Source organism: Cladophialophora psammophila, assembly GCF_000585535.1.
Source record: "Cladophialophora psammophila CBS 110553 chromosome Unknown aczJe-supercont1.38, whole genome shotgun sequence".
NCBI classification, from domain to species: domain Eukaryota; kingdom Fungi; phylum Ascomycota; class Eurotiomycetes; order Chaetothyriales; family Herpotrichiellaceae; genus Cladophialophora; species Cladophialophora psammophila.
This window is the reverse complement of record NW_006912959.1, coordinates 15,977-34,890: the sequence shown is the minus strand read 5'-3', so window position 1 is coordinate 34,890 and position 18,914 is coordinate 15,977. Positions and strand designations below refer to the sequence as shown.

General features: G+C 52.6%; 6 protein-coding genes across 6 annotated transcripts; all 6 read left to right on the top strand.

The window, feature by feature from the left end:
• Positions 1–313: 313 nt before the first annotated feature.
• A1O5_12817 (uncharacterized protein) lies at positions 314–1,399 on the top strand (the record flags this gene model as incomplete). The annotated part of the gene is made up of 1 exon (XM_007753386.1): positions 314–1,399. The coding sequence occupies one exon, from the start codon at positions 314–316 to the stop codon at positions 1,397–1,399; it is 1,086 nt and encodes a 361-aa protein (XP_007751576.1).
• An 899-nt stretch (positions 1,400–2,298) lies between these two features.
• A1O5_12816 (26S proteasome regulatory subunit N3) lies at positions 2,299–3,814 on the top strand (the record flags this gene model as incomplete). Its single annotated transcript, XM_007753385.1, has 2 exons — positions 2,299–3,594; positions 3,653–3,814. The coding sequence occupies 2 exons, from the start codon at positions 2,299–2,301 to the stop codon at positions 3,812–3,814; spliced, it is 1,458 nt and encodes a 485-aa protein (XP_007751575.1).
• A 3,204-nt stretch (positions 3,815–7,018) lies between these two features.
• A1O5_12815 (uncharacterized protein) lies at positions 7,019–8,530 on the top strand (the record flags this gene model as incomplete). Its single annotated transcript, XM_007753384.1, has 3 exons — positions 7,019–7,054; positions 7,361–7,594; positions 7,709–8,530. 3 exons carry the CDS (start codon positions 7,019–7,021, stop codon positions 8,528–8,530), a joined length of 1,092 nt encoding a protein of 363 aa, XP_007751574.1.
• A 1,686-nt stretch (positions 8,531–10,216) lies between these two features.
• Positions 10,217–11,536, top strand: A1O5_12814 (uncharacterized protein; the record flags this gene model as incomplete). Its single annotated transcript, XM_007753383.1, has 3 exons — positions 10,217–10,536; positions 10,595–11,087; positions 11,147–11,536. The coding sequence occupies 3 exons, from the start codon at positions 10,217–10,219 to the stop codon at positions 11,534–11,536; spliced, it is 1,203 nt and encodes a 400-aa protein (XP_007751573.1).
• Positions 11,537–14,791: 3,255 nt separating this feature from the next.
• Positions 14,792–16,712, top strand: A1O5_12813 (uncharacterized protein; the record flags this gene model as incomplete). Its single annotated transcript, XM_007753382.1, has 6 exons — positions 14,792–15,191; positions 15,262–15,444; positions 15,503–16,246; positions 16,297–16,342; positions 16,397–16,452; positions 16,510–16,712. The coding sequence occupies 6 exons, from the start codon at positions 14,792–14,794 to the stop codon at positions 16,710–16,712; spliced, it is 1,632 nt and encodes a 543-aa protein (XP_007751572.1).
• Positions 16,713–17,746: 1,034 nt separating this feature from the next.
• On the top strand, positions 17,747–18,637 carry A1O5_12812 (uncharacterized protein; the record flags this gene model as incomplete). The annotated part of the gene is made up of 2 exons (XM_007753381.1): positions 17,747–17,761; positions 17,867–18,637. The coding sequence occupies 2 exons, from the start codon at positions 17,747–17,749 to the stop codon at positions 18,635–18,637; spliced, it is 786 nt and encodes a 261-aa protein (XP_007751571.1).
• Between the last annotated feature and the right edge of the window lie 277 nt (positions 18,638–18,914).

Sequence of the window (18,914 nt, the reverse complement as noted above, 5' to 3'; positions counted from 1 at the left end):
CCCTCAACTCGACCTGCGTTATTTGCTCCGCCAACACCACCACCGTATCTACAGTACCAGCCTTTCCTTTCCCTTACCTCCGACGCTCGCTCTCCGTCCTTCTCTTCTGCCTGTTTCCTATCGTCTCACTCGAGTTCACATTGGATTTCATCTGCGCTCTCTCCTAGTGTTCCTGTGGCCTGTGAACCGCGCATTCTAGACTCCCGTCGACTCAAGCTGCGTCTCTGTATCTCACTGCTTCTCTTCCTCCTGAGGCACCTGGCTGCATTCCTACAGAGTCACAGAACTCCTCAACTGGAGCCGGGTGAAATCTATGGCTAGTCCTGCGCACTGCCTCTACTGTTTCGAAGTTCTGTCCGCCAGCTTTGAACGGCGAGATCCCCCAACTCTACACAAAGTGCTCGAACTTTATGAGAACTACGAATCAGTCAGTCGACCTAATGGAATAGCTACGGGAGAGGAAGAACCAGAAAATGATAAAGATCATGTCAATGTGACGGAGTCTGAAGACGAGGATGAAGCTGGCGACGAAGAAGAGGAAGAGGAAGAGCAAGAGGACGACGACGAAGCTGGGGAAGAAGAGATCCAACGCTTTGATCGCCGGCAGAGCAACAGCAAGGCCGGCCCTCAACTCCCCAGCATCTCTCGATTGCAAGCTTCGAGTTCCTCCTCGCGGTCCTCGTCGGCGTCGTCCCCTTCCCTCTTATCCGCTAGTTCCTCCAATTCTCAACTTACAACCCCCTCGAGCACGACTTCCTCCAGCTCTTCTGCTCGCCCTACGTACGCATCACAACTCTCGGCTACCGAATCATTCCCGCTCTTCGTCACCTGGAACACCGTAGCCCGCTCCGGCCACAAAGCTCTAAGAGGCTGCATAGGGACATTTGAGGCCCTCCCACTCGCGTCGGGACTTACCACCTACGCGTTAACATCTGCCTTTGATGACACAAGATTCTCGCCCATCCCGGCTGCACTGTTGCCCGCACTTTCCTGCTCTCTGACATTACTTGCAGACTTCGAGCCCTGCCGGGATGCAATGGATTGGACACTGGGCCGCCACGGCTTACGGATTAGTTTTAACTACCGGAGTCGTCGACATGGTGCGACGTATCTCCCGGACGTGGCAGTTGAGCAGGGCTGGACTAAAGAGGAGACGGTGGAAAGTTTAATGAAGAAGGCAGGATGGGATGGAGGGTACGCAGGCCATGGGGTTGCTAGGAGACTCTTACGGGGTTCAATTAGAGGGTCTGCAAGCGACCAGCAACAGTCCCAATCACCAAAGCCGTGGGAAGAAGTCCAGGATTTCAGGGCAATTAGGTATACGGGGCTGAAATCGAGTGCGACGTTTTCCGAGTGGCAGGACTGGCGCGAGTGGGCTGAAAAGAACAGTGTGAAGTGAGGAAATGTGACTTTGACAAACCCCGTGGTCGAGCCCTTAGTAGTGGCGTCGAGCTTGAGAGTCCCTGTGTTCATTTGAGATGTTATGATGGCTCTTCATAGCCTGAAAGCTCGGGTACGGGCTGAGGAAGGATCTGGGCCTTTACTGAGGTTGCTGCTCCAGCCTCATTGAACTGAGATGGACGTCCCTCGCGGTCTGTGTTCTCAAGTTTGCTTGAGCGAATACGGGTATTCCAGAGGTAAGCGACGAGAGCAGTGAGAGCTTGTCGCTGTTTCGATATATGGGTTGAGTGAATCGCCACGGGCGTTGGACAGACTGCCCGGATCACTCCGCTAAATGAGCAGGGCAAAGTGAGCTGAATTCAGACCACCTATCCCATCAGATCCTCGTTCGACGCCCGGAAATCAATGCTTCCGCTCTTGACGTATCTGTAGGAGTGTGTTCACTAGAACACGGCTCACCCGTCTAGGAGAAAACCGGAGTAGGCCAAGGGAGATACGTCGAGTAAGATGGTCCGAGTCGCCTTCGGCCGCAGTGGACGTATTCGGATCTAGTGAAGCTGAAGAGTCCTCTATGATTTGCAACGAGGAGTCCCAGGCGAGACGTCGTTGAGTTTGATGAAGTTGAACTCCTGGTATCTAGGGGCCGCCCAGTGCCATCGGAGCGCCATCAGCTGGCGGCTGCTTACCTAATGCTCGACCCTTGAAATCCCCAAAAGTCAAAACAGTCAATCGCGCTGCGTCCCGATGTTCTCCCTGAGACTGGAACCTTTTCTTTCTCGACGAGAGAGCTCCCCATTCCACCTGCCGCTCTTTTCTTGTAATATTTTCTCCGGCTGTTCTGATTTCTGCCGCTTCATGGACATCCATTGCTAGCTCTTATTAATGCCAATCGCCGTCATGGGAGGACGCGGGCGTATTTCGCGGAAGTCGACGGTCATTTTGCAGCCAGCAGTCACGGCCCCAACAATAGCTTCGCCACGACTGAATCTAAATCCATCAGTTTGCCCGTGGTGTTGGACGAGATCACAGTATCCAAAATCAGCTTCACGGGCTGCCCTGTCTCACTCAAGGCGTCACTTCTCGAGCTCCTCTCCTCGATCATCATGGGCCGCCACTGTGCAAAAGATTCAAAGCACCGTCGCTGAGGTCCTCCCCTCCTCCGCCCGACAACCCTCTGGTAACATTACCATCGATCCTCTCAAGATTGTCGCGAAAGAATTGAAATTCCTAAACAAGAACATCCGGCAGCTGCTTGGCTCGGGACACCCGATCCTAGACACAGTTGCAAAGTACTATACACAGAGCGAAGGCAAGCATGTTAGGCCACTGCTCGTGCTGTTGATGTCCAGGGCGACTGCTTTTGCTGCGAAGCAGCCGCGGCCAAGATACGATGTGCAGCATACTTTGTCCAGAGGCGCTATTGACACGCCCATCACGAACCCGTCGGTGCTTCTTGACCAGAACCCAGACCAAGACCGACCTACATATTCTTCTTCCGTGTCGCCGTTGACAGCGGCCTCAACTGAGACAGAATACGCCTTCCCCAATGACGCCACCATTCTCCCTTCGCAGCGGCGGCTGGCAGAGATCACGGAACTCATTCATACCGCTTCGCTCCTCCACGACGATGTGATAGACCACTCGACCACACGCCGCTCCGCCCCCTCCGCAAACACCACATTTGGAAATAAAATGGCTGTGCTAGCAGGAGATTTCATGCTCGGTCGTGCCTCCGTTGCGCTCGCTCGATTACGAGATCCTGAGGTCACAGAGCTGCTTGCGACAGTGATCGCTAATCTTGTGGAGGGCGAATTCATGCAATTGAAGAACACGGCGAGTGATGAAAAGAATCCCAGCTGGAGCGAGCAGACGATTTCGTACTATTTACAAAAGACATACCTGAAATCCGCAAGTCTGATCAGTAAAAGTTGTCGTGCGGCCGCGTTACTCGGACAGTGTGCCCCGAATGTAGTCGAAGCAGCATATCAGTATGGAAAAAATCTGGGATTGGCGTTTCAACTTGTGGATGATATGTTGGACTATACAATATCTGGATCCGAACTGGGAAAGCCCGCAGGTGCGGACTTGGAGCTAGGTTTGGCGACGGCGCCGCTATTATTCGCATGGAGAAATAGGCCAGAGTTGGGGTTGTTGGTGGGTAGGAAGTTTTCAAAGGAAGGTGATGTTCAGAAGGTGAATCCGATCCGATATCTTTACGTCGATGTAATCAGGAGCTGACAACTATCAACAGGCAAGGGACATTGTCTCGCAGAGCGACGGACTCGAGCAAACACGGGCCCTGGCACAGGAATATGCTGACAAGGCTATCTCCTCAATCAGCGCCTTTCCGCCCGGAGAGGCCAAGGATGGCCTAGAGGAGATGTGTGTAAAGGTCATGAAGCGTCGAAAATGAGCACCGGATGTGTCGCAGCTAGCTCAACTTCCACTGTACCATACATCAGATTCAGATGATCACACAATGTACAAGCTTTACCCAACGTCATGGTTGCGTTCTGACTGTTTCTGGGTTATTGCTGGGCGATTTTCTGCTGGAGAGATTGGGGATCCGGAGAAGGTCATCGCGCATTCTGTCCACCAAAAGAAGTGGTTGACAATCCGGAAAGCCGTTGCCTTCGAGAGTTACTGCCCTACGGGAAAAATGAACAGTGACACCAGGAATCTCGCCAATGTCGTGGGGAGGCATCCATCTTTCTGATTCGTCCAGGCGCCTTTGAGCTGCTGCAGTCAAATGCGCCTTGCCCAGCATAGCAGCGCCTGCGCCTACAAACTACGCCTCAGTACACCTCAAATATATCAACCGTGCCTGTTGGGTTCTCCGTGCTTCTCTACATCTTGATCTGATCTTGCAACTCGAAAGCCGTCAACATTCGCGCAATGGATTCTGCTTCAGCGTCGGTTGCATTCATCTGCTTCGCTGCCAGCCTTGCAACGCTTGTTGGGCTTGTAGTGGACTTGATTCAAACTCTCACGGAGCTTTGCGGCAGGCTAGATCGGGCCCCCGAGGAGCTCAAGCGTTTTCTATCCGTCCTTCAGCAGCACGAGTCACTTCTCCTTGACCTTAAGGATCGCATCAGCGCGTTCACGACCGAGGAGATTCCCAATGAGTTACGGCAATTTTGGCAGGGAAACAATGCACGGAGCCGGCTGACTATGTACGGCTGAAAGAGCCTGTTGAAAAGATACAAGTCTCGTTCTAGGTAGGACGCACTAATTACGAAAATACACATGCGAACTCGAGTCCAGAGCTACTTCCTTCCTCCAGAGATCCTGGAATTGGAGACACGTCGGCAGGGAAACATCGGCAAGTTCAACATTGTGCTTTGCATGATCGCTAAGCATGTCTTGGAGAATGGCCTATTGAGCCTCCCCACTAATACAGATGCTTCAACAGACATCGACTTCGGAAGCAAAGGACATATGCTTGATCCCATTTCACAAAGTGTTGTCGCCAACTCTGCGGCTCATCAGTAGGAATTCCAAGCCGTACGCTCCTCCACGCGTAGGATCGAAACCCATCTCTTGCGACAAGCTATACAGCTTAGTGGAATACAACACCGGCTCCGATATGTCTCTACTCAATTGGAGAGGCCCCTTCATGGCAGTAGCTATTCATTTGAAGAATGCAATTTTCGAAATGCCAGCTTCAACCAGAGCTATCATCAGGCTCACAGGCCTTGGTCCCGGCTCCCGAGATCCTTTAGACATCTAGTGGCCGCGACGGAAGGAATGGCCATCATGCGTCACTATTGGTTTGGCTCTTTGAGAGTCAAGGTGGCCCGCGGTACAAGCCAGCAATTCCCATTCAGATCAGGACCCTTCCAGGACCACGCATACGTCGAATTCTTTTAGATTCCTCCGTGGTGGCTAGCGGATATGTAGGTTGCTATCTCTTCAACATCTTTGGCATCTCTGCAAATGCGGTGAATGCATGTCAACTTGGACCCGAGACTTTTCGATTGCTTATTGTCTTCCGACGTCCAAAGTCTACGTGACATGTTTGCCCGCAGGCTGATACATCCCTCGACATGATACTGCTCCCTCGGAAGTCCACGGGGAAAACCCAGCGCCGTTACTAGAGGTAAGTGTGATGCTGTGAGTCCGAGAATCATGATCTTGATTCTAAACAGACTTATAAACTTTTGAGCAACCAGGAAATCAGGGGAGAATACCATACACAAGACTCGTGGTCTAAAATTCACCGCTTCTTATTTGATCAGACAGGATCTTACGAAGCGCGTGATGTCGGCCTTGAACAGTACGTGATACTCGGGGCTCCCCCTGGCAACGTTAACACAATCAACAACACTTGCAAACCTTATGGAGAACCAAGCCTACGCAAAGAGAGAGGTCATTGATATGATCATCGAGCGAGGGGTCGATCTAGCACCGGTCTTGAATTGGCAGCCGTTCCATGGACTTACAATCCCCCTACTCCTCTACGCTGCTAACCCAAGAGCCTTTGTCCATCACTTTATACGTCGACACCTAGGTCTCTTTGAGTACTATGATATGGCCCCAGCGAACTCCTGGTTTCTTCAAACTATTGCTCGATCGGATCCGGGTTCTGCTCTAAACTAATGTCAGAACATCGAGAAATGTGCAATGCAGCTTTTGGAAATGGGGTGAAGAAATCTGAGCCAGACTTCAGTCTCCAGACACAATTGAAAGAGATGCAGCTTTCCGAGTTGGAGGAACGGGATCTCTTTCTATCAGCTGTGTGCGGGAGGAACTGCTGCGGACGTCGACGTCCTTCTCTCGCACCAAAGAGACCTTCCCGAACTTGATCCCAATCACGACAATGGCCAATCCATCCTCGGGTCCCTCGAAACACTAGACCACTTCCTACTGCTCTTTCTCCTTCAGAACACGGCTTGAAAGACTTTGTTCGATGCAAGGCAAGCATACCTTACCCGTCACACCCGTCGGTCGAGATCGATGGTGAGACTTATCAGGTGTCGCGGAAAGTGCTTCGGGCGTCTGGCTACACGAGCATCACCTTGTTCAGGCAGCGGTTGAAATGCCATTGCTAGTGGGAACAACGCTGGGACGTGGCCTAAATGATTGGTTGTTGGGTTGGTTGTGTATCATGCTGCGGGACATTAAGCGGCAGTATGCGCTCCGTACGGGCCAGATTTGAGGATGGGAGGAGTAGTGGCCTGTGTTCACAAAAGCCTGTACCTCCTAGGTAATGTCATTTCTAGGCATAGCAGACACATCTACGAGGGACGTAGGAAGCACTTCGAGAAAAGGGAGCCAGCCTTGACTGCCACATTTTCTGTAAAAGCAGGAAATAGAACATGGAAAGTTTGCCGATCTCTTCGGACGGAATATTATCTTTCCGGCTTATCCACCCGCCGAGCCGCGAACTCCCTTCCGACGCTCATGTCGTAGCTGTGATCAACGTAGACCGCTTTATCAATCTGCCACATCTGACACTGAAGCCTGCTGCTGAGCATCTTCTCAAATCAGATCATGATCGAGCCTCTCGGACCGCACGAAGTACGACAAGATCGAGGCATATAACGTCTTTCGCGAAGCAATCTGTGGTCTCACTTTTTCTGTCCCTGCAACTGTCGCACCGACGAGCCACACGGAAATGGCGTCGGGCCCTCAGACCTTCGTCACCATGGTGGTATGTCTCATTTGCACGCTCTGTCGTATATGCCAGCGTTATTGATCAGCTTTTGTTTGGCCCTTGTGCTGCGATCAAGATATGGAATACGCCGAAAGGGACTTGGGATGTGTTCTCTAATTTGGAGAGTTTATGGATATCGTTTTCTCACCTTCAGATTGGAGCCCGATCGCAAATGTCTCTCCTTCAATATCATGCCATACGTTCTTGCTGCCTGCGCGATACTTCCCAGTTTGCCAAACCCCCAACAACTATTTCTCTCCAACGCCAGGATCTCCGATATTGATGGGAACCGTCCAATTCTAGGTCTTTTCGCCCGAGAAATTCCAGGGCAATCCTTTGGCCTTGGTTTCCGTGCACGGGAATGCGCTCTCCCAGAAACGCAAGGCCCAAATCGCAAGGGAGTTCAGGTACTCCGAAACCGTGTTTTTGCATGATGCTCCAGGCCCTGGTCAGCCCCGGTTGCTGGAAATATTCTCGGAGACTGGGGAGGAGTTACCTTTTGCAGGTCATCCTGTAAGTCCAACAGCGCGAGAACCAGTGACTGATGAATATGAGATAGCGCTGACCACCTTACCAGGTCATCGGGGCAGCGTATTATGTTTGTTCGCCGTGATCGTTCACAAGTGAAAAGAGCTGACCGTGATTTGCCAGATATTCAGCTATCTTGAAAGAATGCACTACGGCGGCCCTACTGACCGAGACACCCAAAAGCAAAGTGCCGTTCTCCTGACAAAGGCCGGCCGAATACCGATCTTCTTCAACCCCTACCGTCAGGTGGCCGCTTGTGTAGTCCCCTTTAACTGCCACATTCACTCCCATCGCGTTCCGATTGAGAAGATTATCACCACACAACCCCATATTCAAATCGTCCCGACAATCGACAAGGAAAAAGACAAAACGTTCCCTCTAGTCTCAATCGTCAAGGGCATGACCTTTGCTCTCGTTGACCTCACTGACAATGCCGAGATCTTCGGCGCCTTGCAAGCGGGCAAATCCCCGGAAGTCGACCTAGACGCCGAGTGGTCACCTAGCTTCGTCGGCTGCATGTACTACAAAGTCTTAGCAAAGTCGGAACAACCTGGAGAACCGACTATTCATAATATCCAAGCAAGGATGATCTCGCATGGCATTGAGGACCCAGGATCAGGGAGTGCGTGTTGTGCTTTGGCTTGTTATTTGGCGTTGAACAGCGCCAACCCTTCGTTGGAGCCCCGGGAGCTGGCAGAGGAACGCACAGACCAAGGAAGCGCAGATGCGGAACTCACAAAGAGGACACAAGATTTGAAGTTGGGAGAGACAAAAACAGAGAGGAAAGTATTTGGCATTCAACAGGGAGCAGAGATGGGGAGACTATGCACCATCGCGGTCGAAGTGGACGTGAAGACGGATGCACAGGGTAAGGCAAGCATCACGAACGTGGTCTTGTCGGGGAGAGCCAACTTGCATCTCAGAGGGGAAATTCTTGGTTTCTAATCACGATTGAGCACATACCCAAGCATGGTCCCTGCGAATGGGGCCAAATGACCATTTGACGAAATCTAGATTCTTTTAGCCCCAAGTAGAATTCGGATAGCTTCAACACCGAAGGGTGAGCAAGCATTCCTCGAGCGGGTGTACTAGATCCGTACACGGAGCAAGATGGATCCGCCCATGTTCCGACGTTGATTGACAAGCTTTTGGCCGGTTCAAAGGATCGTGTAACGTGCGACTGAGTACTCGTACTCCGTACTTTCTTCAGCTGGACAAGATTAAGCGAGCGGTCTGGTCCTCAACGCAATCGCGAGAACGAAGTAGTGGGCGCTTCGATGCCGTTATCCGTGCTTACACGATGCAAGGACTTGGCCAGCCCCGCCGGATCGAAGCCTTTCCCTTAGGGGTGTGTTCCGTACACAGTAAGTCCTCGAACGCTGGCTGGAAACTCGAACCGCGAAGCGCTTCATATTGAGTCCGGAGACTTCGCGATTCGGTAATCGGCACAAGCAAAGCTTGACCAAAGCTTGAGTGTGGCCCACGAATCGTGACAGGGAGAGGGGGTGTTTCTATAGATCGTGGAGTAGGTACTCCGGAAAAGCTAAGAGATGGGACGGAGTGTACCCAGTGAGGGGCCAGCGTGGTACTTGTTAGGGATATTTTTAGGTGAAGGATGTGGCATATCCGACGCCCATCGTGGTTTAGGCGTTGGCGAATGTCAGAATCGGGAAGGAAAAGGAGGACATTGCAGGAGGAGGATTCTGTCTGCGCTACGTGATAGTGATAGTATGGAGGTTGGGGAGGACCTTGGAGGGATTTATGTAGGAATTGTGACGTCGACAGGAGAAGACAGGAGAAGACAGGAGTTGCGAAATTGTGGGTAGAGCACATCCAGTGATTCACCAGGGTGCGCTAAATGCGGGCTACAGCACTTTAACCAAGAATCTTGTCCAGATACAGCTAGTTCGAACCCCCTGGGTAAAGCTTAACCGGACCCCAGAGGACCAATTGGCCGAATAGCCGAGCCATTCGGCCAGCCGCCCGTTTCAGACTCGCCTGTTCTCCCTGGATTCTCCGACACTTCTCGAAACCATCTCAGCTTCATCTTGGTCCCTCTCCGTCCTCGCTCCTTGCCCATTCTGTCTCGATTCTGGGTGAGCTAATTGTCTTCTCAAAACATTGGCAATGCTTGATCGCCCTCCCAACCTCACTGCCGCGCCAGGCTGCGACCAACCTGTAACCTTCGAGGCTTGGACTATGCCTTCCCCAACCTGACGCACGGGGACGCCTGGTGAGCCTCTTCTGTGTCATCCTCCATCTTGGAAACATTTGCGGCCTCAGACGAAATCACCATGGACCACACATCCAGTTCTCCTCAGCGACGTTACGGTCCGAAGAGACCTGAGACCAGTGCCAAGCAGAATGCATAAGAGGTCAGTTTTTCCTTCGCATCAAAGCATGTTCTTCTCTCCATCGTGGCAGTGCCTCTACATTCCTTTCGCATCAATTGTATTGAAAGCATTCAAGCAATTTTTTTCACACACTCCTTTTTTTTCCTGGTTCAGACCGCGTTGACCGCGAAGTCTCTCGTTCGATTGCTATCCCGAAAACATCATCTTGATCCCGCACTCCCAAATCCAATTCCAAAGAAACATTGTTTGATATTAAAAAAACCTCCATATCGACATGATGAAGACATCTCAGCTTTTGACCTTGGCAGTCGCCACTTTGGGCCTTACAACAGGCGCCGTTGCTCAGCGGAATAACAATCGAAACGGCGGCGGAAACAATGGCGGGAACACTGGAGCCTCAACAACGAACGCTGCTGCCGCTGCTGCTTCTACCACTGCCGCTGCCGCCGGAGGCAACAATGCCAATACGGGAAACAACAACGCAGCTGGTGGGAATGGCGGTAACAACGACCTTCTCTTGCTTGCGTCCAACGTCCAAGCTGCGAGCAACTTCGCCGGTAACCCTGATTTGGCCGCTGGTCAATCGAACTCAAATACGTATGTTGTGGGCCTTTTGACTTGTGTACAGTGATCCACATACTGACAACTCTCCCAGTGACCCAGCCAACTTCATCAACTTCTGTACAGGCAAGACCTTGACCAATGGAACTCAGAACACCGCCGGATCCTGCAACGGTGTGATCATGGGTGACATTCCTTCCAACAATAACATGGTTTCTGCCATCGTTCTCTTCCCCGGCCCTGGAGACGACTTGACCCCTAACCAGTCCTTCAATATTCAAGTCCAGCTCACCAACTTGGTCGCCGGTTCCTTCACTGACCCACTCACCACATACTACTCTGCTCCTCAAGAGCTGCAAGGCGGCAACATTGTTGGCCACTGCCACGTCACTGTTCAGGATCTCGGCAATTCCCTGGCCCCTACCACACCCCCAGACCCAAAGACCTTTGCTTTCTTCAAGGGTATCAATGACGATGGCAATGGCCAAGGTCTTCTCCAGGCTACTGTCGCCAATGGTCTCCCTGCCGGCTTTTACCGTGTCTGCACAATGAACAGCGCGTCTAACCACCAGCCTGTGCTCATGCCCGTAAGTTCTACCCAGTTTGCACTTCCCCATCAGGAAAGTCTGAGACTAATCAAATGTAGGTCGCTCAACGAGGTGCTCAAGATGATTGCCAGAAGTTCACTGTCGGCCAGGGCACCGGAAACGCAGGAGGCAATGCCGGTGGCAACGCTGCTGGTGGAAACGGTGGCAACAACAACGCCGCGGCCTCTTCTACAACCGCTGCCGCTGCTGCGACCAGCGCTGCTACAGGTAACGGAAATGGTGCTGGCAACGGAAATGCCAACGGCAATGGCAACGGCGCTGCCGCCACCACCACGTCAGCCGCCGCTTCTACTCAAACCGGTGCTACTGGCTCGAACTCCACTACGGGAGGGAACACTGGCTCTGGCCGTGGAGGAAGATTCGGTGGTGGGCGAGGCCGCTTCGGCCGTGGACGTGGACGATTCGCCGCCCGAGACCTCATTGCATGATTTTCCACTCTATCAACGTGTGTGATGACGCCCAAAAAAGCACGAGACCAGAAAAAGGGACGTTAGCCGTCCCCACATGATGCAGCATTATCCCTTTTATTTTCTTTTCTATGTCATAGAGTGTATAACCAGAATCAGTCCTTCTGCTTTCGAGGGCCAGACGCCGGGAATTGGGCAAGTGTGTTTTGGCGAGAAATGACGAGCAAGGAGCGGCAAAGCTGGGGGCAGCAGAAGTCAGTGCCAAATGGAGCTCTGATTTGGAGGCGGGCGTGCGGGATCGAACACGACCTGTGAAGCAAAATTAGCCGCGGGCATGTGGATAGTCGATTAGCAAGCTGAATTGAATCGAGAGACTCAGAACCAGAAATCGAATGCTCTTGTGTTCTGTAAGCATTCTGATACTCCAGAGGTCCCTAACACACGGGCGCTCAAGGCGCTATACCAACAACAAGCTCTGCATATTTTGTGTGAGCGAGGCCCAGACTTGTCCGAATGTCCAATCGCATCGGGCATCAACCAATTGATTGATCAAGGAACGCTTGGATGCGATTGCCCCTTGAAACATCGCCCTGCTTACACACGGAGGGCCAGTTCGTCTCAGAAGAAAGTCTCTCACTACGGATATAGATGTCTCCGGTCTCGTCTCCTGGAAGTTCAGGTACCATAGCCTCACCCACACTACCGACTATAGTTCTGGCCCATCAATCCTCCTTCCTTGGACCTGCGGGTTGGGGGGTTCGCCTCACCGACCGTTTGGGCTACGTTGGCCTGGCCAAGGCCGAGGACGGTCAGCCACCATCAACACAACAACGAAGAGCAAGCAATAATGGCTCCATCGCAGACTGGCAGACACGCGTGTTTCCATGGTATCTGGTCTCTCATCTTCAACATTATATTGAGATCACTGCTGCCATGGGTCTCGGTCTACTGCTGGTGAATGAGATCCAATCGCTGTGGACAACATGGACGGCCTGATACATCTCCACGTTCCCTTTCTCCCAACCACGGTAGAAGAAAAAAAAGCACTGGAAGTGCTGGCATGACGGTTAAGTCGCCATTTTCACGGGTCTGCTATATACCATTTTCAAGATGCAGAGAGGCCTGGGTTGCAATTTCTTTTAGTAAACCCTCCTTGACCCTCCTGACTCCCAGGAGCGAGAAATACTAGAGGATGTGCTGTGGTCGGCCGTAGAGAATGCGTCATCGCCACACAGTCGACCGTAGTCTTTCCAAAACTGACATCATTTATTTTGTCCATGTTCAGATTCATCTCACCAAGGTCTCACCAACCACACATTCAGCCAGTTCACTGTCCGAACAGTACATGACAAAGGCCAAGTTGATGAATGCCGACCAAGCCTGATCATGTTGGAGCAGCTGGGCCGTCCTGGTCAGGAGGACAGGGCGATGTGCTCGCGCTGCCCATAGTCCCTCAGCCCCGTCACTGCAGATGGCAAAGAGTTGCGTTCTGCGGTTCGCGCGATTGCAGTCTTCATCAACGCTGGCACGACCGACAAATGGCTACAGCTGAAACTTGGTTTACGCACGCGCAACAAGCGAGTCAATTAACCTTCAGGACAGTGGCGCTCTCAGAAGCTATCGGTAAGAATAAGAACTCCCCATCAGAGTGCAGAGGGACTCGGGTCGACATTAATCCACGGGCACATCTACCCGCGAAAAGAACAGGAGCTTTGGATCGGAAAGGCGTCACCCACACACGCAGTGTCCGGTGCCCCAATCACGCGTCGCGTCGACACCCGTTCCCCCAGCAGTGTCTTTAGGGTTGCCCTCGCACTACCAAGGATGAATTGGGCTGAATTGCAGCGTACTGTCTTCTGGGAGCCGGAAATATTCAGTGTGTCACATACCTCAAAGCTGCATGCGGTTCTGCCAAGCGGGCTCCACTGTCTGGGTAGGTGCGTGAAATCACTATTTCGGACGGTCGCAGTTGCAGGTTGAGCGCGAAGCGTACGGTCGAGGACGAGGTAAGCACCCCATGTCGGTGCCATGACACGTCTCCTTTCCCTTTGCGGCATCGACTAATCCAAAACCAGGTCATTTGTATGGTCAATGGTTGACCCAAGCCGGGGTCGCATGGTCTGCCTGTTTTTCTGAAACATTTGGTTCCACGCGGGAATTCATAGGAAGAAACCCGCGACTGGTTTGCCGGTCAAAGATTCGTTATCGTGGTGACAGAGCTCTGTCAAGATCTCGACGAAGCCCAATACTTGGATAGACGAACCTCGAGCCTCCACGAGGGTCTCGTCCGAGAGAAGTCAATGGCGAGCGCTGGAAGTTGGAGCCGAGGATCAGACCGTGGATGGACGCTGTAGGCAAAAACACTAGGGCTGTTTCGATTACCCAGACCATTCGCTATTGGAATCCCGCTTACCAACAGTGGTGAATGCTGGCAGTGCCAGTGATCAGTTGTTGGGCAGCGTTGACCACCTGGACGCTTTTTCGACTTGACCCAACTGTAAAGGCTGGAGGATGGCTGACAGTGATGGTGACTCCAATGGGTTGATGAGTTGATCAAGGGCACAATGCTCTGCAAGGTTCGTGCTCGTTGGACTGCCAGGAGACTGGGTTCTTTGGGGGGTGAGGTCCTTGGTCGGAGCCGTGTCCAGCCATTCTCACAGCAGGATATGTGCGCGGCTGCTGCTTTCGTGCAGGGCATCGAGGACCGCGCCAACTAGCCATCATTTCTATATGTAAGATGAGTGCTGAAATCAACAATTGTGCCATTTGCCAGTGTGTTTCTGTCTGTCCTTCTCTCGACCATCCATAGTCAAATGCTGATCGAGATCCGGGAACCGAGACCCGGGGACCGCGACCGAGGCATCGACCAGTCAGATGGGCGGGATTCTGGGTGTCATAACCTCGTAAGCCTTCATTGAGCCTGATATGCACCGATCATGTGTGGACGACTCGACGACTTGACGACTCGCCAGACTGTCTCCCGAGGCATGGAATCGGCAGGACTGGCTGACGGGATGCCGTGGGCGCGGGGAACCAACCACCAAGGCAGTTGCGGTTGCTCTGAATGGTGCAAATGGTGTTGGTGCTGGATGTATCGACAAACAAGAAGCGCGACCCCGCCCGTCCCTGGTGTTGACCTCGTCGTATTGACTCGTACGTATACATATCCTCCGCCTGAATCTGACGGCTGCGACAAAACTGGCATGCTCACTCTAGAATGATCGCTCTTCTGAAGAGGGCTGCTCCTTTTCACTTGACAACGACCACTGTGCAGCCATGATCCTCTCCTTATTCCAGATTGCCGCAGCAGGCACAGTCCTGGGCGTGATTTCTCACCTGGCGTATTTCATCCATGGCGAACACCATCGGCAAGCGTTCCAGTATTTTGTGGCTTTTCTGACGTTTCCTGTCATCGCAACCGCCGCGCAGGTCACTCTCGGGGTGAGCCTGGTGTTGGCTGTCCAGCAGACTGCCGCCTTCTACACCACATACCTAACAGGGCTATACTCGAGCCTTTTCCTCTACAGAACCTTCTTCCATAGACTGCACTCGTTTCCCGGCCCATTTGGAGCAAAGGTGTCGAAACTATGGCACGTCTGGAAGGTGGCTCCGACCATCGACAACTACAAGCACATGACTAGAATGCACGCGAAATACGGGACCTTTGTTCGGACCGGTTCGTGGTAGCGCTGAGAAGATGGGGACGACGACGACGACGACGGTGTGTTTGCTGACCTTCTCAACAGGACCAAATGAAGTTTCCATCGTCCATCCCGATGCGGTCGAAGTGCTTTATGGAGCATCCTCCAAATGTACCAAAGGAGCTGGATACGAAGGCAACTCTGACTTGACGTCGATGCATTCGACAAGATCAAGACGGCATCATGATCTCCGTCGGAAAGCGTGGGCTCGAGGGTTCACACAAAACTGTAAGGATAGCATTGGATATCGAGTGCTCTACTCTACTGACGTGTTTTAATTGTTCAGCGCTTCGCGAATATGAACCTCGCGTTGAACGGTACACCCAGAGCCTCGTCGAACAGATCCGGGCCTTTTCTGGACAGCCGATCAACGCCGCACAGTGGTTCAACTATTACAGTTTCGATGTCATGGGGGATCTGGCTTTCGCGAAAGACTTCGACATGCTCAAGAATGGACAGAAGCATTGGGCCATCGAGATCCTCAACGCTGGGCAGCGCGGCATTGGAGTCTTTGGACCTGTGCCATGGCTGTTCATCATCATCAGCAGCATCCCTCAAATCACTAAAGAATTCCGGAGGTTCATCAAGTTCTGTGAAGATATGATGGACGAAAGAATGAAGATGAAAGTCAACAAACCAGACATATCCTCCTGGATTTTGCAGTCTCCGCCCATGACGGATACCGATTACAGCGAACGTGCCTGGCTCACTGGCGACTCGCGGTTGATCATTGTGGCTGGAAGTGACACGACTGCGGCCACCTTGACGCATCTTTTCTATCATCTGGCCAAAGATCAATCTCAACTCGAACTCTTGAGAGAAGAGATTCAGTCTCTGAGTGGCGATCTGCAAGCCTCCAAACTGCTCACTCTCAAGCATTTGAATGGTGCGATCAATGAGGCGCTCAGGCTTCACCCACCTGTTCCCAGCGGAGTTGCCAGGCTCACGCCACCAGAAGGCATCACTGTGGGAGGTACATATATTCCCGGTAATGTCAATGTGTTGGCACCTTCATATCCTTTGTGCCGTTGTGAGTTGACCCCTCCCGATGTGTGGACCGGCGCTGAAGATCACCCCCAGCCCCAGAATGCTATGAATATCCAGATGAATTCATTCCAGAGCGGTGGTAAGCGAACAACCATATGACTCTGTCAGCTCACTCAGCTAATGATCTTTTCAGGTACAGTAAGCCAGAACTGTTGAAGCGCAGCGATGCGTTTGCTCCTTTCCTTATAGGTGAGCTTACCTCCCTGCCTCCTCGTTCCACTGTGCTCTGACGTTCGTCTTCCTTAGGCCCATATTCTTGCATCGGCAAACAGCTTGCTTTGATGGAAATCCGCTCCGTGACTGCTCAGATACTCTTGAACTTCGACGTCACATTTGGTCCTGGTGAAGACGGGACAACTCTGCTTGAGAAGACTCTCGACACCTTTACCATGGAACTGGCACCCCTGAGTCTGTGCTTTACTCCGCGCAAGCAGGAGGCCGAAGCTTGAAAGGGCGTGAAATCTGGACTGTGTCCGAACAAGCCGCCAGAAAAGAGAGCTGGCTGTCCCCACTGTCGTTCTTCAGAGTTATAATGCTGCCTTCAGCAGGCGGAGGTCATGATGTATCTGGATTCCTCATGATGTATCTGGATTCCTCATGATGTATCTGGATTCCTCATGATGTATCTGGATTCCTTAAGTCCAGCCCCAGCATGTTGGGGGTTGTCTTCTCCTCGAAGATGGATTGGTGTCAGTTGGCAAATGCTATACAGATAGATGCTCTCGCTCACTGACAACTATCTGATCGAGGGGGTAGTCGCATCAGCTTCTGGTTTACGTACGTCAAACTCGAACGCCTAGAGAGACAATAGTAAGCTAAGACTTATCACAAAGAGGTCTACATGCTTTAGAAGCGGGGGGTGATTTATCAGCGCTGATTAGAAATTGAGGCTGTTGTCCTTGCTCAACCTCCTGACCCTGAGGCGCGTGATGAGGGAAGCTCCAGGCACCGCCAGGCAGAAAGACGCAGGCCGGCTTGCCGGGATTGAGAGAGCGCGCCAAATCACCTGACGGCGCGTTTCTCGCTGATCTCGAAACTTCAGGTTTCAATGGCCGTAGGTAATGGTGGTGTCGATCCTCGTATGTCTGTGGCAGTAAAGAGGGAAAGAGAACGTCTCTCGTATTCCGGACACTGAGATACGTCGGCGGCGGGACAATTTAACCCGCCTGCTTGCTATGAGTGTTCTCTCCCCAGGCTGCGGCGACGAACAATTTGCGAGAAAGAGAAGGGGGAGAGGAATATAAAAAGGGCAACGCCAAAGGTGAGCTGGATTCTACTCTTTGCTCTTTTCTCAACAAGCGAGGCAAGCGAACGACGTTCTTCGAATCCACAGTCAGAGAGAGCCACAGTCCTCGACTCTAGTCGCACTTCACCCTTGCTTGACGTTGGCGATATATTCCAACCGCAAAGCAAAAGACATCTCCAAAACCTTTGACGTTTTTAGAATCCAGTGAAGTCTTGGAAAGGAAAAAACAAAAACAAAATGGCCAATGTGAAGGTAAAATCAAATCGCCGACCTGCGCCGGCGCCCTTTCTTCTCAGTCTTTTTCTGTCTGACTCCCTGCTGTTTTGGGCCTCGCTGAACCACCACCCCCGACATTAGATCGTCTCGCAGGCTGAGTACCTCCCTCTCCGCCTGTCTCTCCTTGAGGCCGAAAAGGAGAACACGCGGGCTCGCGACGTGCTTGCCCACCAGCGCCGAGCGCTGCCCGTGGTCGAAGTCACAAGCCCGTACACCTTCACCGACGAGGACGGGAAGGAGGTCAACCTCACGGACCTTTTCGACGGACGCCCTCAGCTGATCATCTACCACTTGATGTTCAGCCCGGACTGGGATGCCGCATGTCCCAGCTGCTCTCTGTTGGGCGACTCGGTTCCGGACCTGCGCCACTTGAAGGGCCATTCGACCACGTTCGTCGCCGTGAGCCGTGCCCCGATCGACAAGATCCGGGCATACAAGAAGCGCATGGGCTGGACATTCCCCTGGGTCTCGTCGTCAGGGTCGAGCTTCAACTACGACTTCGGAGCTACGCAAGACGAAGCGGTCAAGCCCATCAACTACAACTTCAAGAACAAAGCGGAAATGGAGAAGCGGGGCATATCCTACTTCGCAAAGGGCGAGCAACCCGGCCACTCGGTCTTCGTGCTCGGCGGGCAACTGACCGGCGTCGGCGACGAGGGCAAGGTCTATCACAGCTACAGCAGCTACGCGCGCGGTGGAGAGCCCATCATCAACACCCTTACCTGGCTGGATATGACTCTATTGGGCAGGCAGGATGGCGTCAGCGGTGTGGGGGGACTGGGATTCAAGAGGCATGACGAGTACACGGCTGAGGACTTGAAGGGACTGCCGATTGCGAAGATTGGTGCTTGAAGTGAGGACTCGGGGACGGGGTGGGTGTCGGGATCTGCTGGTCAGTGAGGTGGTCGGATCAGCTGTTGTTGGAATGGGATGAGAAGAGAAGCCGGGTGAAAAGGTCTTGGAAGCAATCAATGCAATTGTTTTCTCTTCCTTGTCCTCCTTTTCTATTACTCAGCGAGTCAGTAACAGCCCTGTTCGGCTGCCATCTTTTGGCCCCCATTGTCCTAATTGTCTTCCTGCTTCGGAATGGCGCCGTAGCGTGCCCAAGCGTGCTCGGCGTCGAGATCGT